This window comes from Mus pahari, chromosome 7, assembly GCF_900095145.1.
Source record: "Mus pahari chromosome 7, PAHARI_EIJ_v1.1, whole genome shotgun sequence".
Lineage (NCBI taxonomy): Eukaryota > Metazoa > Chordata > Mammalia > Rodentia > Muridae > Mus > Mus pahari.
The window spans coordinates 72,718,788-72,743,146 of NC_034596.1; the positions used below are offsets into that span (position 1 = coordinate 72,718,788).

The 24,359-nt window shown below is 38.2% G+C and overlaps 1 protein-coding gene and 1 pseudogene across 5 annotated transcripts in view; one reads left to right on the plus strand and one right to left on the minus strand.

Moving 5' to 3' along the window:
• Positions 1–24,359, plus strand: part of Fut8 (fucosyltransferase 8) — a 290,411-nt gene that overhangs the window by 261,318 nt on the left and 4,734 nt on the right. For all 5 annotated transcript variants that reach the window (XM_029540852.1, XM_029540853.1, XM_021201869.2 and 2 more), the window contains exons 9-11: positions 958–1,204; positions 2,651–2,827; positions 15,132–15,282. In XM_029540852.1, the coding sequence (XP_029396712.1) occupies positions 958–1,204; positions 2,651–2,827; positions 15,132–15,282 (575 nt within the window). The remainder of the gene's footprint in view (positions 1–957; positions 1,205–2,650; positions 2,828–15,131; positions 15,283–24,359) is intronic.
• LOC110324363 lies at positions 4,880–5,616 on the minus strand (annotated as a pseudogene).

The following is a 24,359-nucleotide window of genomic DNA, read 5'->3' on the forward strand; positions in this document are numbered from 1 at the left end:
GAGAGAGAGAGAGAGAGAGAGAGAGAGAGAGAGAGAGAGAGAGAGAGAGAGAAGTTATGTTTCATATTGGTAGATACAGTTTATAGGCTTATTCTTTAGAAGTATATTGTTTCCCTAATTATCTTGTGATTATGACATCTTAACTGGGATTATTTTGTATATTTATGCTTATATTTCTGTTATTAAAATTGTAACTCAGTACAATTTTTTGTGTAGTATTTTAATCTTCTACTTACTACTGGCCAACCTTTAGTGTGTAAAATCTGGGTGTACTATCAATTGTGGGTTTTTTTTAATCACTGCATTATAAACTTAGTAGTACAGAAATAGCAATGATGAATTTTGAAAGCAGTCATAAATGATTACTTAATCTCTGAACTTTACTATTGAGATAAGTAAGGAACAAGTTTCTGTTAATATAATTGAATATATACAAAGTCTAACTTAGCCCAGAAAAATATTTTAGTTGTCTATTGTTTTTCTACAAAAGATACAGATGACTTGATTTATAATTGTAATCCTTTGTTATTTTAGTGTCTGTTACAAAAGAAATGCAAGAACCATTAACTATAATAACATGCTAGAAGTTCTAGGATATTTAGTATGTAATAACAAAAGAAAGAAACAGAGAACATAAACTTAGTAGCATCATATCTGTCAACCATTTGGCTGATAAATACTTTAGATGCTGGTTACTGTCCTAACTTGAAGTATAAAGTGATAATATGACTGGGTGGTAGTTGTTGTTAGAAAGGCCTCACACTTGAGAGGCGTGCTCAGCTCTGTTCTGTACTCTTGCTCTGGTACTGTAGGCATATTTCCTGACTTCCACCATAAAGTAAAAAAAATATTTCCTTAGAGTTGCTATGAAGGTAACACTACTCCAAGTGAGTCGGGTTGTGTGGTAAATATGTGAGAAGTGTAGTGTAGTCACAATGTGTTTTGATGTTCCCTTAGGTGAAGTAAATGACAAAAACATTCAAGTGGTCGAGCTCCCCATTGTAGACAGCCTCCATCCTCGGCCTCCTTACTTACCACTGGCTGTTCCAGAAGACCTTGCAGATCGACTCCTAAGAGTCCATGGTGACCCTGCAGTGTGGTGGGTGTCCCAGTTTGTCAAATACTTGATTCGTCCACAGCCTTGGCTGGAAAAGGAAATAGAAGAAGCCACCAAGAAGCTTGGCTTCAAACATCCAGTTATTGGGTAAGAATCTATTTTCCCCTCTCATACAATAATGTATAGCAGTAGTTGTACCTGTTTGCCCTTTACTGTAAATTTTATATAATTTAATAGTCATGGTTCCACTAAAGAACCAAGGTTCCAGACCCTAGAGACTGTCCTTCTTTGTGCACGTAGGGCGACAGAGCAGACTGGCTCAGTGTGCCCTTCTGCTATGCTCCTCTTCCTTTGTCTCTCCCTCTTGTTTTTAATGAAGCTCTTTGTTTTATTTTCATATTTCCTACTCTACATCTTTCTTCATCTCTTAATCTTTCTATGTAATTACTGACCCCTATTCTAAATGTTAGAGCTAAAGGAAATACATATTGAACTCAGAATATTAAATAGTGTTCATTCCCTGAAACTTCATTGAAATTCAGAGTAGTGAATTCTCCCTGCCCTACTTCATTTGTACAGAGCACATGAAACAGGTCCAATCTCCTGAGAGAAACAGTGATTAAGAAGAATGTAGGAAAGAAAAGATGACAGAATAGATGTTCCTCTGATCAAATCCACATCTGGACTATAGTCTAGATGCAAAGAAAACAACAGCCTGAAGATGACAGCTACCCCAGTGTACTCCTGCCCTCACTCAGATCCAAGACACAGCCCTGGCCTTCGGCAAAACTGAGATGCAGGGAGAATGCTGGCAGTCAGTGACTTGGGAGAATGCTGGCAGTCAGTGACTTGGGAGAATGATAGTAGTCAGTGACTTGGGAGAATGCTGGCAGTCAGTGACTTGCCATTGTAGGACAGTATAAGTCTGTGTCATTTAATAACACTCATTTAATAACATTGTGGGTTTTTTCCTCAGTGCAACAAATGAGATCTGTTTCTGTTTGCATTTGATAGAGAACACACACACACACACACACACACACACACCAGGCTGTAATGGCTTCATGAACATATCTTTTAAAGGCTTGCCCGTTTTAACTGTAGGGAAAGTTCATATGAGTCTGTTTCCTTACATGACTTTAAATGTGATGAACTGAAGTTATAGTAACTGTACTGGGTAAAATGAAAGAAAAAAAATGATAGATAAGCCTTGGCATCAGAATGTTACAGACAGTATTTTTAAGCTGTGAATCTGGCTATGATTTTAGTCTTGAAAACCTTAAAACTTAAATGTGTTTTAAAACAAATCTATTTTTTTAATGGTGAGTATCTTGCTTCCAGGCTCCCATATATTCTTGATATGCCAATTGCTTTTTCTGTGGAAAGGTATTTCTCAAGACCTTTACTTGCCTTTCATATTGTCCTGTACTATTCAGCATGCAAACTATATTTTAAGTAGTTGTGAAATGTTTCAAAATGATTTTATTTTTCTAATGGTAAGAATAAATGAAAAATTGGTTTAATATGCCATCGTGACTAAGGGTACTAAATGAGTACCAGTACATTATCAGCATGCTCTCCACCTCTCCCCAGAGTCCATGTCAGACGCACAGACAAAGTGGGAACAGAAGCAGCCTTCCATCCCATCGAGGAGTACATGGTACACGTTGAAGAACATTTTCAGCTTCTCGCACGCAGAATGCAAGTGGATAAAAAAAGAGTATATCTGGCTACTGATGACCCTACTTTGTTAAAGGAGGCAAAGACAAAGTAAGTTAGACCAACTTGTGGCTCTGTAGTGGGATAATTTCTTTTAGTCGAAAAGAATCCTTAATCTATGAACTTGTGATTCTTCTTGTTGCTAAGTAATGGGTTCCAAAATTAAAAGAATATGTAATTGTACAAGTCTTAGTCTAAACAAGCCATACCTTTTTGCCATACCTGATGTACTGTAATAAGAAATTGAAAGGAAATTAGACTATCAATTTGAGTAACATCACCAGCAGTCATCATCAAACACATTACCATACTTCTTGATACCAAATTCTCTTGTAACACCCTGGAGTTGCCATAACAAAATTTCATAGACTGGGGCTTAATCAACAGTTTATGCCTCACACTTCTGAAGACTGGGGCATTCTAGATTAAAATGCTAGTGAGGTCCGTCTCACTCTGAAACTTCTTTCCTTAGACATAAGTAATCACCATATGACCACGATACACTCTGTTGTTAAGGAATTCCCATCCTAGGAATAGAAGAGATAACGAGAATATTGTGTGAATAATACTGCTGTAGGGTCAGCGGAATATTAAGAAACACACAGACAAACCCTTGATCCAAATTGTAAATTTCTTCTCAGATGATCTGGCTCAATAAGTAAAAGATACATTAAGTATATATGAAATTAAAGGAAGAGAGACAAATAGTTTTAGCTTTGCTCAGATACCTTTCCAGAAATCATCTCTAAGCTTTGAATAGGATGTATCTCTCCTCTGCATGTTCTTGTGATGTGGTTGAATACCTGTGCACCACTCTCCTTCAATACATATACTTTTAATGCAGTACCTAACTCTGGTATAGGCCCAGTAAATGCTGAATTGTTTATTTAAATACCATCCATTTGAGAACATTCTGTCAACAGTTAATTGTTTAAACTATTTTCCTATTTAATAACACTGCTTGGTCGGTCTTTCTCTCTTTCACCCCCCTGTTAGTTGTGGGTAGGAAAAAAAAACATTTAGAATAAGGCCTAAAATGCAGCTGTTTCCTCAAGTGGTTGAGCGAAGAAACTCATCAGCCAAATATAAAACTAAGTTAATATAAGAACTATACATTAAGTGACCCCTGAGCAAAACCTCTAAAGCAGTTTTCAGTTCAGATATGCAGTGCTCATTCATTTTAAAACACTAGACTCAATGTGTAAGTTGATTAAAGAAAGGATGTTAATTTTGTCTACTCTTTGACATATTATTGAATGCATCACAACTTTTTTCTTCCCTTGATTGGCAAAGTAATTTGTGTCCATTAGAAGATATAGAAGTTTATAAATACGATAATAAAGGAAAAGTACTCCCCACGGTCACATTGCCCCGTGACAGCCATTGTTTAAATAATGGCATTTTCCTCTCAGAAATTTGTGTAGTCACATTTTGGTTCTGATTTTTGAGATGGAGTCTCATGTGGCCCAGGTTGACCTCAAACTCACAATGGTAACTGAGGATGACTTTGAAATTCTTTTTTTTTTTTTTTAATAAAAATAAGTTTTATTGATTACATATACTTTTAACTATACTAACATATGTTATAAACCTTTAAGAATTAGTATTAAATGACTGTATATATTTTCCCAAGAATAATCCAAGTCAGTTTTGGTACCGTGTTTGTTTGTTGAAAATTAGAAAGTCTAATTCTCCCTAGTCTATTGGGAGGAAACCAGTTCTCTCTCCCGCTCACACCCAGACCTGGACTTCATTATGCAGAAACACCCCATCTTCTTTTCCAGCAGGTGTACCCCTTTTGTTAAACAGAGCTCTCTCCAATGATCTCTTACATACTAACTCTACCTTCTTATCCACCAGTGCTGTCTCTGGTCCCCCTTGGAACTAGAAAGGCAGACCCAGCAGTGAACAGCTGCTCTGGACTCTCTATTTTGGGTTATTTTTCATTTTTGCTGGAAACCCCAATTGACAACAAAAATACCCAGGATGGGAAGTGGCACGTCACTTGAGCAGGGCTTTTGGCAGGTCACAGAATGAGCTGCTGCTGCTGTCAGGAACAGTAGTCTGAGGTCAGTCATGCTCCAGCTGAGGGGCCAGAAGGTGTCATTCAAACTTCTCATCTCCTTCCTCCACGTCCTTCAGACAGAACTTCCAGAGAACCCTTGCCTTTCGTTTCATTTTTATTAGCTCATCAATTTCTCTGAAGCAGCCTGGGTCAATGAGGCACACAATCTCCAGTTGCTGACTGTAGTCCTCAGTCTCCACCACCTTCATCAGTGGCTTCAGCTTTTCCTTCGTTCACTGGCAGGATGAAGCTCAATCAGATGTGGGCCCGCTCTATCTTCATCTTCTCTTTCAGCTGCTTTATCACTTCCAAAGCCTGCTGCTTTGTACTCTTGGTGGGTTTGACAGAGTAGTGGGTGTCCTTCATGGCTCTCTCGATGAGGATAACGCTGTAAGGTCTCTTTGTTTCTCTTTGTTTCACACTTGTCTGCCACAATGGTGGCAATATCCCTAAACATCTGATCCAGCTGTGTGTGCCGTTCTTTATCTGACACTTGAACTTCTCCTTTAGTCAAAATCTGCTTGCAGATTTCAGTCTGGTCGTCTGTCCCAAATGCACTGATGAGGTTTTCCTTCTTGGCAACCTGACCTTTGGAAACTTTTACAAACACTGAATGGGTCTGCAGAACTTCATCAAGGTCTTTTTCCATGCCACTCTGCCAGCCGATGACCTTGTTTTCATAACAGGCGATTTCAAAGCGCTTCCCTCCCCGCTTCATCCGTACCACAGCCACATTGGTTAGTTGGATCTGGTTGGTGGGGGTGAAGATTGACATGGTAGCTGCTCACAGATCTCACTCGAGGGCACTCCAAGTGCTCAACTGAAACGACCCTGTGTTTTAAGAACCCTTAATGCCCAATGAGTGTGAGGCTCTTCCGACTTTGGACTTACGATTCTTCTGTTTCTATCCCCCCTTTCCCCCACCCAGTACTAGAATTTCAAGCCCATGCTACCACATCCAGTTTCTCTGTTGCTAGAAATTAAATCCAGGGCTTCTTGGCAATCACACTAACAACTGACCTCCTAGCCCTAGTCACATTTTTTAAAAATAGTTAGGATTCACTTAATATAACATTTAATTTATCTTCTTAGGTCATTCAAGTCTATTTGCTTATTTATTTCTAACAACTCTGTATGTTTGTGGGATACAGTGTTGTAGAAAGAGTCAAGCTAATTAACACCTATCACTTTATAAACATTGTGTGTGTGTGTGTGTGTGTGAGAGAGAGAGAGAGAGAGAGAGAGAGAGAGAGAGAGAGAGAGAGAGAGAGAGAGATTTTGTCCTTGGGCATCTAAGGTGCTTCCATATCTTGGCTCCTGAAGTGAGGATGGGGGGTGGAGAGATTTCTTTGATACTGACTTCAGCTATTTTGTATATATGGCCTCAAATAGAATTGCTGGGTCATGTGGTAATTCTGGGTTTTTTAGTTTTGAGCCAGTTCCATCCTTTAAGGTAATACTTGTTTATGCTGTCCCCACAGTGTATCAAAGATTCCTTTGTACCACAGCCTGAGTGACACTTAGTACTCTCTGTCTTTTTGTTAACAGCCATTCTGAAGGGTGCAAGATGATCACTCATTGTGGTTTTAATTTGCATTTTCCTGGTGCTCAGAAACGATGAACACTTTTCATATTCTTTTCCATATATAGTTTAGAAATTAGCCCTATCAGCTACATGGCATGACACATTTCCCCAGTAGGTTGTTGCCTCTACAGTGCATTTGCTTTGCAGCAACATTTTAGTTTGAAGAAGTCCTACTTGCTGATTTTTTTCTCTTGTTACCTGTGGTTTTAGAGTCTTGCCTATGATATCATTGCCTAAACCAGTTTCACAGAGCTTTCTCCGGGTGTCATTGAAATAGTTTGCAGTCTCCAGGCTACACTGAAATCTTTTATCCGTTTTGAGTTAGTTTTTTGTTTTCAACTTGGTGTAAGACAGGAGTCTATTTTCATGTTTCTGTCTGTGGATATTCAGTATTCCTAATACTATATTTATTAGACAGTCTGTCCTTTCTCTATCAGATGTTCTAGGAAATCAGACCATAGATCCTTTGGTTTATTTTGCAGCTTTCCATTTCCCTAATCATTGTATCTGTTTTCATGCCAGAACTACATTATTCTGATTACAGCAGATGTGTAACACACAGATTTGAAATCAGGGAATATGAGACTTCCAGGTTGGTGAATTTTGCTCAAGATTGCTTTTAGAGATTTAGACCTTTTCTGATTCTATATAGGTTGTAGGTAGGCTGCTTCTCTACTGTGGAAAATGAAATTGGAATTTTGTTAGGAATTGCATTGAATCTGCTGGTCATGTTGAATAAAGAAACTTTTAACAGTTTATTGAGTTTTATACTTCTTCAAGTCTTTAGGTTTGTTCATCAGTACTTCATACTTATTAACATGCAGATCTTCCACCTACTTGGCTAAAATTCACTCTCACGTATTTTATTTGGTTCTATTACAGATGAGATTGGCTTCTTAATTTCATTTTGGGTTAGTTTGCTAGCATATAGAAATACTACTGGTTTGGGGATATTTGGTATGTTTATTTTTATAACCTGTAACTTTACCTGATTTATCAATCAGTTTTAAGACTTTTAATGGGCTCTTGGGTTTTTCTAACTATAAGGCCATACCATCAGCAAACAGATATTTCACATATTCCTTTCATGTTTGAGTACCTTTGTGGCAGAGTGCCAGTTGTAACCCAACCTGAAATTTGTAATCCTCCTGCCTTCACCTTTTTTTTTTTTTTTTTAAATCTTAGAGGAGAAATTGCCAACCTTCCACTGTTTAGTATGATGTCATTTGTGGGCTTGTCATCTATGGTCTATCTTATGCTGACATATATTCTTATACTTATCTTTTGAAGGCTTTACCATGAATGAACAGGTGTTGAATCTTGTCAAATATTTTGTCTCTATCAATTGAGATAGTCATGTGGGGTTTTTATTGCTGTTCGTCCTTATTGCAATGGGTCATGTTTACTGACTGTTGTGGGATGGGCCACCCTTGTTTCCTTAGAACAAATTTCATCTGATTATATTTTTATTTTTTGTTTTTGTTTTTTGGGGGGGTTGTTTGTTTGTTTTGGTTTTGGTTTTTTGTTGTTTGGGGGGGTTGTTTTGTTTTGTTTTTTTCTTTCTTTCTTTTTTGGTTTTTTGAGACAGGGTTTCTCTGTATAGCCCTGGCTGTCCTGGAACTCACTTTGTAGACCAGGCTGGCCTCAAACTCAGAAATCCACCTGCCTCTGTCTCCTGAGTGCTGGGATTAAAGGTGTGTGCCACCACACCTGGCTGATCATATTTTTAAAATGTGCTGTGGAATTTAATGTGCTAGTATTTTATAGAAGTTGTATCTCTGTTCATTGGGAATATTGCTGTATGAGTTTCTTATAATGGTTTTAGTGGCTTTGCTATTAAGGTATTGCTGACCTCATTAAACAGAAAAATACCCAGCTATGGCACTCAAAAGTTAAGTGTGTTCCAGGCCATCCTGTGCTGTGTGATGATTCCCTGTCTTGAAAACAAATAAACAAAATATTTAGAAAGCTGGAATTCTGTCTTTAAATATTGGTAGAACTTAGCAGTGAAACTTTGATTTTTATTACTGATTCAATGTCCTTACTTGGTATTGTTCTGTTTAGTATTCTCTGAATTTCTTTATTTAGTCTTGATGAGTTGATATTTTTTTAAATCATCTATATCTTGTAGATTACCCAATTTTTTCATAGTAGTTTCATGGTTGATTGTTTTGTTTTGTATTTCCATGCTATTAGTATTAATGGTGACAGATAATTATTGTTGGTATTGGTGGTGGTGGCGGCAGCTCTGGCGATGGCCGTGGTGGTGGCGGCAGCAGCAGCACTAGTAGTAGTAGTAGTAGTAGTAGTAGAAGAAGATGTGTGTGATGTGTGTGTTTTAGCACATCCACCACAGCTTCCACGTGGAGGTCAAAGACAGTTTCCAACTTGCACATATACTTGACATCCCGAGATCTGACTCAGGTCATCAGGCTTATGTGTCAGCTCCTTTACTCACTGAGAAGTCTCATGGGCAGGTTTATGTTTCCCCTCCCTTCCTGAATTTGTTTGAATTTTCTTTTGTTTCTTCATAAATCAAAAACTCAAACCTTAATATTTATAATCCTTTCAATATTTTTTTTAAAACCTCTATTTTTTATGTCTTAGATGTTTATGTTCTAGTTGTTTCCTTCTTCTTAGTTTACCTTGGATTGTTCTTATTCTCATTTTTTGAGCTACAATGTGAGTTTGTCTGTTTGAGAGCTTCTCTCTCTGTTGGTGTGGTTTATTGCTGTGAGCCTCCCTCTCAGGACTGCTTCTGGCCATTTTGCCCTACTGTGTTCCCATATTTGCTTCAAGGTATTTTGGACTTCTTCTTTTACCCTTTGTTTCAAGAATATTTTGTTTAATTTGTATGCATCTGTGAGTTCTTCAAGACTTCTGTAACTCCTATCTATTAAATACCATTGTGTGCAGAAAAAAAAAAAAACCTACTTGTTTTATGCCCAACATAAAGCTTTTTCAGAAGAATGTTTCGTATGCATTTGAGAACATCTATTCTGTGGAGTTTTAACAAAAGGCACTATAAATATGTTAGGTAGGTTTGGTCTGAAGCATAGTCCAACTCCGTGTTTTGTTTTTAAGATGTGTATGTGTGTGTGTGCACAACATATGTGTGGGTTTCCACAGAGTCCAGAAGAATGGGTTAGATTCCTTGTAGCTGAAGTTACAGACTTGTCCTGAGTCCCCCGGTGTGGATGTAGGAACTGCATTCAGGTTCTGTGAAGGAGGAGCAAATGCTTTAACAGCAGAGTGGTCTCTCCAGTCCTTCCGTTTTCTTGTTCTTCTGTTAATTGATTCTTCTGTCTAGAACTTTCCAGTGTTGAATGAGGGGTATAAAGTTTCCAGAAATTATTGTATTATAACTATCTCTGCCTCTGATCTTTGACACTTACTTTGTGTATTTCATTGATTTAACATTTATAACTGATAATAATAATTACTTAGTTGAGTTCTGATGAGACTTGGCTATGTAGCCCAGACTATCCTTGAATTCACCTTGTAGGTACACGCCAGCTTTATAATTGTTGTAACCTCTTAAGAGAAGTCTCAGCTGAGAGAAGTAGAGTGCTGCTGCTCTGTTTAGGGCTCCTTTGGCTTAGACCACACCTTTATTCAATGTCCAGTGATGATGTATAAACACCATGTTTAATGACTCGACTGTATACCCACTGGGTGAATCTGCTGTTGATGACTTGAGCTAGCATTTTCCTAATACTGGATTGTTAGGTCATTTTCAGTGTTTTACTACTATAAATAGTGATACAAAGTATGTCTAAAAATTCCTATATTATTTCCTCAATCTGGGTTTCCAGACTTTGAACTATTTACATAAAAGGATATAAACATTTTACAGCATTGATCCAGTCCCACGCATGACATTTTTATGCTGAGCAACCACTTTAGTACAGGTAGCAATATCTCCTTTACTGTGGAAATAGTAAAACCTGAATTTCCTTTTTCCTCAGCACCTTTAACCCTTCCCTATAGTGGTCCAGGAAGCTGTTTTCTCTGTGTTCTACTATAAAATCAGTGGTAGTACTTTATGTATATTTTACCTCTTTGGAAATCCTTTCAGTTTAGTTTCCCAAGTCATTGCTAATATATTAACCAGGAATTTAACTGCCATCTCTCTTCATTTTTTTACTTAAATATTCTCCATTCTGAATTAACTCTCTTTAGACCTCTTATGATGGGTTTTGCTATGTAAGCAAATTATAAAACCTTTACTATTCTTTTTTATAAGTAACCAAAAGCATTCATTTACCCTGCAACAGGTATATCATGTCCAAGGTAATATTGTAAGAATGTTCTACTTTAAGAAGAGTTAGATGAAATTTTAAATTTAAATGATGCACAGACTTCACTCAAGAAAGAAGGGAAGCCTTTTTCTTCCCTTCTTTATCTAAAGAATAGGTAGTTTATCTGAAAAGGATGTCAAGATGAGCGTTATCTGTCTCGCTTTATGTGCAGATGTACTGTTAATCCTCTGTCACTTGGCATCACACTTCATGTTTCTTTAGGCGGAGACAGAGTTCATCTATGAGATCTTAGCACTGGCTTCCCAGTAACTGTAGCAGCCATTGCTGAGATACCATCCATACCTCTCTTAAATAATTTACATTAGAGAATTTAAAATCACTGAGTCACTGGCAATCAGAGAGCTAAGAACTACCAAACTTGTCCATCAGCTGCTGTTTTCTAAGTCAGGAAAAGCTCGGACAAAGGATGAACTTTGAAGATAAAGCTCCCAATAGTTAGGATATTGGAGTACTGAGGCAGGGAGGTCATTATTTGAGGCCAGTGTAAACTACATAGTGAGTTCACACCAAGCCTGGATAATATGGTGAGACAGTTCAAAAAAGTCCCAGATAATATATTTACATATATAGGTTGTTCATTGCTAAGCATTCTAAATCAGCTTTTCCTAACATTAGGTTCTTTGCAATTAGTAGAGAGAAAAGTTTTCTGACATTTTATATAGTGTAGCTATAGTGAAATGAAAATAAATCATCAATGAGTGTTTTTTTCATTTTTTACCTGTTTTTTTAAATTATTTTATTTATTTACGTTCTAACTTTTACCCCCTTTTGGTCCCCCACCCTACAGTTCTTCATCCCATTCCTTCTCCCCCTGCCCCTGAGAGGGTGCCCTCCCCACCAGGCATGCCCCTTCCCTGAGGCATCAAGTCTCAAGGATTAGGTGCATCTTCTCCCAGTGAAGCCAAGCCAGGCAGTCCTCTACTATATATGTGCTTCGAGCCTCAGACCAGCCTGTGTATGCTGCCTGGTTGGTAGCTCAGTCTCTGGGAGCCCTGAGGGGTCTGGGTTAGTTGAGACTGTTGGTCTTCCTATGGGGTCTCCCTCCTCTTCAGCTTCTTCAATCCTTCCCCTAATTCAACCATAGGGGTCCCATTGGTTGGATGTAAGTATCTGCATCTGTCTTAGTCAGCTGCTGGTAGGGCCACTCAGGGTACAGCCATGCTAGGCTCCCATCTATAACCACATTATAGCATCAGTAATAGTGTCAGGCCTTGGTGTGCACCCATGAAATGGATTCCAAGTTGGGCTGGTCACTGGACTACCTTTCCTTCAGTCCCTTCTCTATTTTTGTAGAACAATAGAGGGGAACAATCCTGGGTCAGAAATTTTGAGTGTGAGTTGGTAATCCCATCCACTTGAGATCTTGTCTATCTACTGGAGGTGAACTCTTTGAGTTCTCTCTCCCCAGTATTGGACATTTTGGCTAAGGTCACCCCCATTGAATCCTAAGAGTCTCTCTCCCAGGTCTCTAGTACTTTCTAGATGGTCCTCCCATGTCCCACCCCTAGAGGCTGCATATTTCCATTCATTCTTCTGGGCTTCTCTCCTTAACCCCCAACCCCTGCGACACACACACACACACATGATCCTGTTTCCTTTCCCCTTCCCTCTCTCCTCTCCCACTTAGGTCCCTTCCTCCCTCTGCCTCCAGTGATTATTTGGTTCCCCTTTGTAAGTGGGATTGAAGTATCCTCACTTGGGCCTTCCTGCTTGTTAAACTTCAGTATTAGTTTATAGCTGCAATCCAGTTAGTCTTTTATGGATGGTATAAAGATAAGTTTTTTTTATAAGATAGTAAAAGAAAAATATTACCATTATCCGTCTCTGAAATTTCAATGTAAAAGTAAGTTCACTGCTTACACAGCTGGAGGCAAAACCCAAGAAGTCTGTTTGTATAGAAGCTTCCACTCTTGTCCCATTTTTGTTTTGTTTTGTTTTGTTTTTCCCACTCCCAGTCTCTTTCATGAAACTGTCTTTCACATATGTAGAAAGGCATGAGGATCATCATCAGTTCCTGTTGGTCTATTCTGTAGCAGGGCCTTTTAGTTAGGAGAACCCTGACTGTTGGTGTCCATTCTTTGTAAAGGGGCCATTCCTTTGTTAGTTTCACTGAGTTTCCACTTGTGCTAATGAGATTAGCTTTACTCAAGGGTAAAACCCACAGCAGGTTTGCTGGTTCCTGTTCTCTGCTACTCTTAAACATTTGCAGATACATTTGTTGCTGTTTGTAGCTTGGGTATGTGGCTTGATCATACTACAAATATTTCAGGTTTTCTTTTTAGAACAAATGTGACATTTTCTTCACCTTACTGATGTTGAGCTGAGTAAGGCAAAATACTAAAATCAATCAATTATAGGGTCTACTAGGCATAGACACTACTTGCAGCAGTACAAAGTGTGCTCTGATCTGAGTTTTTGCCTGTGCTGCCATTTTATCAGAGGCAATCAAGGAAGCTCCTTAGTGGCCATGAAATAATAAGAAATTTGGACCAGCTATTTGGGGATTGGGATAAAGTTCTAGACAAAGGGAGCACTCATTCAGGCATGCATTTAGTCATAGCATTGTGTGGACAGCTAGGTCCTATCATGTGAGGAAAACAGACATGAGCCTAACCTTGGAGAGTACTCTTTAGAGGCAGAATATAAACTAACTTTTAATGTTTTCAGTGTTTGTAAGTAAGAAGCATTATCTCAGGATAATACTCATTTATCCTTTTACTGTGTTCCTGATTCCCTTGTAGGTATTGAGAGTGCTCAAGTGAACCCTGTAGATGAATGCTTATGTTGAGTAGAGCTTAGGTCCCAGTTAGGGATAATGGAAGCAGGAAAGGGATGCAAGCAGTAAACAAAAGAGTAAATATATACTGCATGACAAAAAACAATGCAGGCAGAAGAGTAGGAATTTCACATTCAAACTTCAAATCAGGTGAGTCTGAGTATAGATTTAGAGAGCTGTAAAGATTAAAGTTAGACATAGATGCTTATCACAGCTAATATTTGTTGAATGTTTTCTATTTGTCAAGTATACTTGTAAGCACTCTGTGTTAATTCTTAATGAAATTATACAAAGGAAGAATGAATGTTACTCCCTTTTCAGTAAGGTGCCCGAAACTTCAATCTCAGTCTAAAGATTTACTACACACCAGGACAGTGATTTCTAATTCAGAGCAGAATCATTTGAACAGGTGTAGACTTTTTCAAGACAACCCATTTTGATATTTTTAAGAACATATCTTATATAAGACTACCAACATATTATTTGGCAGACATTCATCCACAGTAGCTTGCTTTCATAAATCCAATAGATCAACTTTTCTATTACTGTTATGGCTAAGAATAATAGATGGATCTTTTAAAAGGATGTAAATTGAAGACTGTAGGTTGTCACAAAGGTTTTTGACTATTCATTTTTAAATTTATTTACATTATTAATTTGTAAAATTAATGAAGACATGTTTATATTTACTCACATCTGATCTGTCACAATTATAAACTAAAACTTTAAATGAAAGTCTGTCATGGTGTATTTCTAAAACAACTCCATTTAAATATGAAAAAGCTCAGATAAACTCCTTGAAGGTTGCTCATTCAAGAGAATAAGAAGCCTCATGCACTCTGTCATGAGTTACTAAAGCTCATAGTGATAATATGTGTGTTTTAAAACATGGTTCCACTGTATAGCCAGGTGAGCCTTGAACTCAGTCCTCCTGTCTCAGCCAGCTAAATATTTGTGTTATAGGAATACACCACCGTACCTGGCAGGATATTCTGAATTAGTTTCTTTTTCATTGTTCACTTGAAAGCTGTTTCAACTACTCTATTAAATATTATCAAGTTCTCACTGTTAAAGAGGAAGTTTTTGATTAAAGAAGTGATCTCCTCAGATTCAGACACCCACAACGAAACAGTAGATAGAGCTTGGGGACTCTTATGGAAGAGTTGAGGGGAGGATTGCAGCCTCCAGTAGAGATGGAACTCCACAGGAAGACCAACAGAGTCAACTAGCCTGGACCTTTGGGGCTCTCAGAGCCTGAACCACCATCTAAAGAGCATACACAGGCTGGACCTAGGCCTCCCCAGCTTGGTCTTCATGTGGGTCCTGAACAACTGGAGCATGTTTTTCTACCTGGGCTGCCTTGTCTGACCTCAGTAGGAGAGGATGCACCTAGTCTCATAAAGACTTGAAGTGCCAGGGTTGGGGGATACTCAGGGGGAACCTCACCCGCTCAAAGGAGAATGGGAAGGAAATGGGGGAAATGCTTGTGAGGGGGTAATGAGGCGGTAAATGAGATGTAAAGTGAATAAATAAATTTAAAAATAAAAAAGAAGAACTGGGCTATAGAATACTCTCAGTTTAGTCATTACATCTCTTTCTTTTTTCAGGTACTCCAATTATGAATTTATTAGTGATAACTCTATTTCTTGGTCAGCTGGACTACACAATCGGTACACAGAAAATTCACTTCGGGGTGTGATCCTGGATATACACTTTCTCTCACAGGCTGACTTCCTAGTGTGTACTTTTTCATCCCAGGTAAGTGGTAGTATGTTTTAGTGGCCAGTACTCACTGTTGAATTGAGAAGGAAAATTATTTGTGTGTCTGTGTTTTAAGTGTTAGCATGACATAACTCAGGCATAATTTCCCTTTATGCTTAGTAGTAAAATAAATTTTGTAAAATAGTGAAGAGATCCCATAGAAAAGTTGTTTGAGTACACTGAATATTTAGTTGTTTGCAGCAATGGTTGAATACATCTCCACTATTGTCAGTTAGTAAAGTCCTTTAAAGTACTTGGTTGTTAATAGCATCTAACAGAAACATCAAGTAATTGAGTTTCCTTTGTACATTTCTGATTCTGCAACAGCTAGTATGTAACCAGACTCCATCCATTTCAGCTCATCACTTTTACTGTGAAACTTAAGTTTCCAGTTGGTTTGCCTCACTTGCTAGCTCTATAGTAAAGACAATAAATGCAAGTGTTTTACAAGTTCTGTTACATTTTTGTGACATTAAAAAGGTCTATGCTAAATCTACATAATTGAACTTTAAAAGTGTAAATACTACACTATCACAATAGCTCCTTGATCTTGATCATTGCACGTAGGCTATGGGTTGATGTGTATGTGTGTTTATGAGTATCTAATCAGTCTTCAGTGCCCTATGGAATACTGGTACTACAGTATCTACTGTGAATTTTATTCTTTTCCCATTTGCCCTCTTAGCACTGGTTAGCTTATTTAACTAGTCATTGAGTGACTATGCCCAAAGTAATATTGTGTGCTTAGAGGACTTAAAAGGAGTTTGAAGATAGGTTTGGCTCTTATTCAGAATCAAAATACAACTAGAGGACAATTACAAATAGGTAGAAAACAAGTATGCTTAAATGCTGAGAACATTATAGTCAAGAAAATATATAAAAGAAAACAGTTTGCATGGAAGTACATTTTGGAAAGAATAAAGAATTTTTTTTTTTTACAATATGGCCATCAGTATACCTTATCACAGTAGGTTATTGCTAAGATTTTCAGAAGGTGCTTATTCATGCAAAGGCTATAGTTTTCTTCATCATGAAATAAGAATATAACTCACTATATAAAAACAGCTACACAAATCAGGAGTCACACAGAAGGGATTCTAATCTCAACATAAAATCTCCTTAGCCTTCAAATTTCCATGAAGGCATCTAATGGTGATATTTCACTGAAATGAGGGCCCAGACTTCAAAAAGTATGGTTTCCTTTCTCGTTGCAGGGGGTCAGATGTATATCTACTTGACCTCAATCCTATTTTTGAGAACCTAGCTACCTGCTAATACAGATTAAGCAGGTTATACTAGGAATACACACACACATACACACACGCACGCGCACGCTCATATGTATGTGATAAAAATGAATGAAAAAAGAGGCTGTGAATTTGAAATAGAGCAAGGAGAAGGGCATGTGGGAGATCTAAGAAGAGGAAAGGGAAGAAAGAAATGATGTAATTATATAATAATCTCAAAAATAAAAGGAAAATATTTTTAAAGAGCCATTTTCAGACCAGTAAGATAGCTCAGTAGATAAATGTACTTGCCACCAAACCTGATGACTTGAGTTCAAAGTTCAGTCTCAGGATATACATGCATGTATTCATTCATAAATATAATATTTTTTTAAAAGTCACTTTTTATGTGTCACTGCCTGCCCTATTAACCTAAATTTTAGACCTGTTCCTCTAGTCCAGTGGTTTTTTTTAATCTAGGCACTGCTGGCAGATAATATTTGTTATGAAGAACTATACTATGCATTTAGGGTATTAGCAGCATTCTTAGTCAGGAGTACTGTCAACACAAGTTGTAAAAAACAAAATTATCCCTCAGCATTGCCAAATGCCCCTAGCAAAGCTGTCTCAATTGAGCAGCATTGTTCTAATTATAGGTTCTAAAATTAAATAAAAATATGCAGATCTCATTTATAGAGATATGTCCAGTGTGTTTGTTTTCTTCTAGCCCGTCTTAAGAATCCTTTTATGCCATTCAGGGATGAAAAGTAATCATTTTTCTTTTTCCTTTTAAATATGTGCTTCAGAATTTTTGAACAGTCAAGATTTTCTAAAGATGGCCTGGTCCAGATCACAAATGATCCTAAATTCAAGGCTGTGGGTGGCAGAATTGGGATAGTTAGCCATCTCATGAATAATCTACTGTGTTGAGATGGAGGGCAGCCAGCGATAGCATAGGCTGTGATTCCCTACCAGATAAAAGTACATTCTCTTACTTCCTCAGCTTGTGTTAGTAATGCTAATTTATTTGTACAAGTGTTGGGCAAATACTCAGCTTTTGAGATAAATAAAATAAGGCTGCAGAGATGGCTCAGCAGTTAAGAGCATTTGCTGCTCTTACAGAGGACTTAAGTTTGTTCCCAGCACTCACATGGTGGTTCACAACCTTTTGTAACTCTAGCTCCAGGGATCCATCACCCACTCCTGACAGACACCAGGCACACACGTGGTGCACTTACATACGTGCAAACAAAACAGTCATAAACATCAAATGATAAATATTTCTAATTTTAAAATTACTGTATTTTCCAGTGAGAGATTTATACCTAAAATAAAAAGAATTGGTCTTATGACTCTAATTTTGATCTAGAAATCATTACCTCCATCACTCCATGATAGTAAAATTTTATCTAGGACAAAGAAAAATGACACAGTGCTTTGCTTTTGTTTTGTGTGTAATATCAATCAGGTAAGTGGATTCAGACCTTGGTTCCTGAGAAGCAGAGAGATCGGTTGTGAGATTTTTTTTTTTTTAATCTCCAAATCATTCCTAAAAACTGTTGATAAAATTCACCCAAAGTAAATTTGTTTGCTTTCAAGACAGGGTTTTTCTGTGTAGCCCTGGTTGTCCTGAAACTCTCTTTGTAGACCAGGCTGTCCTTAGACTTAGAGGTCTGCCTGCTTCTGCCTCCCAATTGCCAAGATTTGTGTCTCACACAAAGTGACTTTTAACCATCTATACCAAAGAAAATCTCAAACAATGTTTTATAACCCAAAGTAGACTTGAATAACTCAAAAAATTTATATTAGGGTTCAGAATAGAAGTTTTTGTAAAGGTAACCTTTTTTTTTTTTTTCCTGATGCAACTGTGGTCTCCAAAGCCAATTGATTGTGTGCTAACCTCGGCTTAGTCCTGGAAGCTTCTAGCCTCCATAGAATATTTCCCAGGCCTAGAATGTTTTCAGGCTCTGAGACTTGCTGCTGAATAAGCTCAGCCTTTCTTGTTCTTTCTGATCTCTGGCTGGCTGATTCAACTCTGCTGTTCTCACTCAAACTCCTCTCCAAGCTGACTGATTCAATATTCTCTCTCAGCCTCTCCTGATTTCTCTTTTTGGTCTCATACTAACTTTGGCAATATATTCTAATCTTCTAGCACCTGTTCATTCTGTCTTTACCTGCATCTAGCTTGTTCTCTCTCTGCAACATTCTCTATAACTGTCCTGGTAAAACTGCCTCTTTCCCCTATTTTCTCTCTGCTTTGTTCTCTCTTCAGTAGCCTCTTTTTTTTCTTTTCTTTTCTGTCCTTGTGAGAGTTGAATATATCTATTTTGTCAAATCTTTCTCTGATTTGTCACTTTGTCTGCCATTCAATTAGATATTACTTTCAAAGATGCTGCCTAGTGCATAGTTTTTGTGAGAACTAAATACTTGTATCATGTGGAACAACAATAGTACTCAGCAACAGTAATGTATTAAACACATTAGCTGCTAATAGGCTAATAGTTATCTGAATATCATTGCCTCTTCTAGAGAGTTTTCAGGGTTGGTTTTAGCAGCTATTTTTCACATAGCTACATTTCAAACTATATAACCTCAAATTTTAAAAGGAACATGAAACATGTGATTCATGAACTCCATTACCTCTGCTTGTGGTCATGGGAAATGCTTAGGGCCCACAGAGTCACTGTGGGGACAGGCACAACAGTTCTTCACAGGGACAAATAATTGGTTAAGTTCAGCATATTAATACCAGTGAACCACATGGGTTCCATTTTATTTAGCTTATTGAAAAAGAATATTGCCTTATAATGTGATTGTCTAAGTTAAATTTTCTGTTGCTGTGATTAAACACCATGGCCAAAAACAACTTGGGAAAGAAAGAATTTATGTCACTTCCAAGTCACATGCCATCCTTGAGAGAATTCATGGTAGGAACCTGGACGCAGAAACTTAAGCAGAAGCCATGGAGAAGTTCTGCTCACTTCTGTGTTCCCTGTGGCTTGTTCCCCCTGCTTTCTTTTTTTTTTTTTTTTTTTTTAAGGCTGACCAATTTTTTTCTCTAAATATAACTACATATTATATATACACAAACACAGCATATTCTTATGCCATTCACTTGCATAGGGGTAGCAATGCCTCTGGTGGGCTGGATAATGCCCTGCAGACTTGCCTACATGCCAGTCTTAAGAGGCAGTTAATCGTTGGTCAGTGGTGGCGCACACTTTTAATCCCAGCACTTGGGAGGCAAAAGCAGGCAGATTTCTAAGTTCGAGGCCAGCCTGGTCTACAGAGTGAATTCCAGTAAAGCCAGGACTACACAGAGAAACCCTGTCTTGGGGAAAAAAGAAAAAAAAAAAAAAGAGGCAGTTAATCTTAGTTAAGATTTCTTCTTCCCGGATATATCTAGGTTTATATCAAGAAGACAAAACCCATCCAGGCTGGTGACTTCTCAGACGTAAGTTCTTCATTTTAGAAGAACACGTGCTCAGGAGTGGTCCTGAGGTCAGTGCAAGTAAATCCTAGGCACACTGACTCACGAGTGTCCTGGCAGCCTTTTGGGTTACTTTTGTTCTGGTTTGACATGCTAGGGGTTGAACGCAGGGCCTCAGGCATGTTGGTGAGCAAACACTCTACCTCTAAGCTATTTTCCCAGCCTATGACGTGGCATCGTAATCCATATTCTTCTAAGGTTTTAGATACATTTTCTACCCCTCTGAAACATCAGCTTCTGGTGTTTCTAGATTTTATATTGGATTAAAAAGAAAGATTTGGGGAATTATCTCTCTCTTAAATAAAAAGTTTTTACAAACCAGAAATAGAACTCTCTTCCCTACTTCTGTTACAGTGTACACTTACTTTTCCATATGCTTTCTTCAGGATTATTTCACAAAGCCAAGTGTGCCCTAAATTGTTCAAATAGTAAGAAGAATATTCGATAGTTATTATAAAAGAGTCAATATTAGCATTTTCCAAGATTATCAAGTGAGTTAGCAAAAGCTTTCGGTCACATTCTAAACAGTTCCACCAAACAATCATCCTATTATTTGTTAGAGGAGAACACCATTCACAAACAATCTACTTGATCACTTACATTCTTATTTGCAAATAATAATTAGCAAATTACTTATGGAAGCAAATAAAATATTTTTTCTTAATTTTTATTAGATATTTTCTTCATTTACATTTCAAATGTTATCCCCTTTCCTGGTTTCTCCTCCGAAAACCCCCTATCCCCTCCCCCTCCCCCTGCTTCCTGGTCCTGGCATTCCTCTCTGCTGGGACATAGAACCTTCACAGGACCAAGGGCCTCTCCTCCCATTGATGACCGACTAGGCCATTCTCTGATACATATGCAGCGAGAGCCATGAGTTCCACTATGTGTTTTCTTTGGTTGGTGGTTTAGTCCCAGGGAGCTCTGGGGTTACTGGTTAGTTCANCAGGCAGATTTCTAAGTTCGAGGCCAGCCTGGTCTACAGAGTGAATTCCAGTAAAGCCAGGACTACACAGAGAAACCCTGTCTTGGGGAAAAAAGAAAAAAAAAAAAAAGAGGCAGTTAATCTTAGTTAAGATTTCTTCTTCCCGGATATATCTAGGTTTATATCAAGAAGACAAAACCCATCCAGGCTGGTGACTTCTCAGACGTAAGTTCTTCATTTTAGAAGAACACGTGCTCAGGAGTGGTCCTGAGGTCAGTGCAAGTAAATCCTAGGCACACTGACTCACGAGTGTCCTGGCAGCCTTTTGGGTTACTTTTGTTCTGGTTTGACATGCTAGGGGTTGAACGCAGGGCCTCAGGCATGTTGGTGAGCAAACACTCTACCTCTAAGCTATTTTCCCAGCCTATGACGTGGCATCGTAATCCATATTCTTCTAAGGTTTTAGATACATTTTCTACCCCTCTGAAACATCAGCTTCTGGTGTTTCTAGATTTTATATTGGATTAAAAAGAAAGATTTGGGGAATTATCTCTCTCTTAAATAAAAAGTTTTTACAAACCAGAAATAGAACTCTCTTCCCTACTTCTGTTACAGTGTACACTTACTTTTCCATATGCTTTCTTCAGGATTATTTCACAAAGCCAAGTGTGCCCTAAATTGTTCAAATAGTAAGAAGAATATTCGATAGTTATTATAAAAGAGTCAATATTAGCATTTTCCAAGATTATCAAGTGAGTTAGCAAAAGCTTTCGGTCACATTCTAAACAGTTCCACCAAACAATCATCCTATTATTTGTTAGAGGAGAACACCATTCACAAACAATCTACTTGATCACTTACATTCTTATTTGCAAATAATAATTAGCAAATTACTTATGGAAGCAAATAAAATATTTTTTCTTAATTTTTATTAGATATTTTCTTCATTTACATTTCAAATGTTATCCCCTTTCCTGGTTTCTCCTCCGAAAACCCCCTATCCCCTCCCCCTCCCCCTGCTTCCTGGTCCTGGCATTCCTCTCTGCTGGGACATAGAACCTTCACAGGACCAAGGGCCTCTCCTCCCATTGATGACCGACTAGGCCATTCTCTGATACATATGCAGCGAGAGCCATGAGTTCCACTATGTGTTTTCTTTGGTTGGTGGTTTAGTCCCAGGGAGCTCTGGGGTTACTGGTTAGTTCACATTGTTGTTCCTCCTATGGGCCTGCAAACCCCTTCAGCTTCTTGAGTCCTTTCTCTAGCTCCTTCATTGGGGACCCTGTGCTCTGTCCAATGGGTGGTTGTTAGCATCCACTTCTGTATTTATCAGGCACTGGCAGAGCCTCTCAGGAGGCAGCTATATCAGGTTCCTGTCAGCAAGCTCTTGTTGGCATCCACAACATGATATGCACTCATTGATAAGTGGATATTAGTCCAGAAGCTTGGAATACCCAAGATACAATTCACAAAACACATGAAACTCAAGAAGAAGGAAGACCAAAGTGTGTATACTTCGATCCTTCTTAGAATAGGGAACAATAAACCCATGGAAGGAGTTACAGAGACAAAGTGTGGAGCAGAGACTGAAGGAATGACCATCCCGAGACTGCCCCACCTGGGGATCCATCCCATATACAACCAGCAAATAAATTATAATTGAAGAAATGAGAGTAGCTCATTGGTAGATAAATGAAATATCAAAAAGATTTTCTGAAAAATCTTATTTATCAAGTTGTAGAATCAGTTTTTACTATTCTGGCTTACCAAAGCAATTGTAGATGCATCAAGACCTTAACATTAGGACTGGAGAGAGGACTCAAGTTTCATTCCCAGCACCCACATAGTGGCTTACAAACATCTGTAACTCCAGTTCCAAGAGATCTAGTGCCTTCCTCTGGCCTCCACAACACCAAGCACACAGGTGTTGCACAGATATGCATGTAGGCAAACACCCAAACACATAAAATCTAATGCTCTTTTGTAAGAAATCTTTTGTGATTTTAAAAATAAACTTAGTAAATCTTAAAAATAAAAAGACCTATTGCTGTTGAAGTTTACTTTGTTTAGTGAGCAGCATTGCTCAATAATTTGAGTAGTTTTTCCTCTGTGGTACCTCCCTTTGTAACATTTATTAAAAACAGTCTCATGACATTCTTTAATTCCAAATCTACACAAACACAACTGGCTACATTATACACTTTCAGTCAGATTTTGGAAAGCCCAGAGGACAAAATTAACTTTTCCTAGTAAGAATTTGCATTGAGATGTAATTTGGGAAGCAGTAGTGAGTGCCTTCTGAGAGTAGCAAAGAGGAAAGCACGGGATAAAAGATGGGACGCCTGTGCCTACTTGCCAGCATAGAGGACAAGAAGTCTGTCTTGAGTCAGCCTGGGTACCACTCACCTTTGGTGCTGGATGCTACACTGTGCAACTTGTATTGCCTTTGTTTGGACATTCATACAGTGCAGCCAAAACTGGTTCTATTCTCTCATGGTATAGAAAAACTAAGTAATGTAAAGGAAAAGTGCACAGATCTCCCAGCATCACCCACTAAACTGAGAAGAGCTTTCAAATCCTCATACTAGGAGAGCCTCTGACTAACTCTATAATTTGACAGAAACAAGGTCCCATCTACTGTAAGAAAGGTTGGAAGCCCATCTACTCAGAGTGATATTTCTAAGGGTTATATTCTAATTAATGGATGCTTACCTTAAAACCGTCATACCTGTGTTATATCTCTTAGCAGGCGCTTTTGCTCTTAATCATCACTGTATGCTTAATAATATGCTAGAAAGTGATGAAGTATTGTCACAGAACGAAATAAAACATTCTGTATACAGCTATGCTGTGTTTGCAAACTATACACTCCCCCTTTCAGTCATACACAGGAACCAACTCTGAGTTGAATATTGCCATCTGCTGCAAGCCTTCATTACCTACTACATGATTTGAATTTGTAAAGTCCAGAGGAGGCCTAATGTAATTGAATGCAAACATCAACACTATAATGAGCCTCCTAGCCCTTAGCCGTAAATTGCTCCAGGATGGAGATAAACAACCATTATTTATTCAAAATGTTGTGTATAGACCTTAACTTTTAAATATCACTCACGGGCTTGAACATCCATTACTGGAGCACCACTTATTTAACATATAATTACTGAACACCTCCTAGGTGGCACCTATAGTTCCAGTTGCTTATCCAAAAACAGTTTCATATGTGCTCTGAAGCACATCCTCTAGAACCAGAAAGAATGCTAATTGTGGCTATAGTATTTGCTATCTGCTTTTGTGTTTTAAAAATAAAGCTACAAAATTTTCCTGTGGCTTAGTTTCTTCATCTGTAAGATGGATGAAAACAGTTCTTAAAGGTTTGATGTGAAGTGAGAGGAGTCTGTAGGTGGGGCTGCTGTGAGACTGCCTGGCCCGC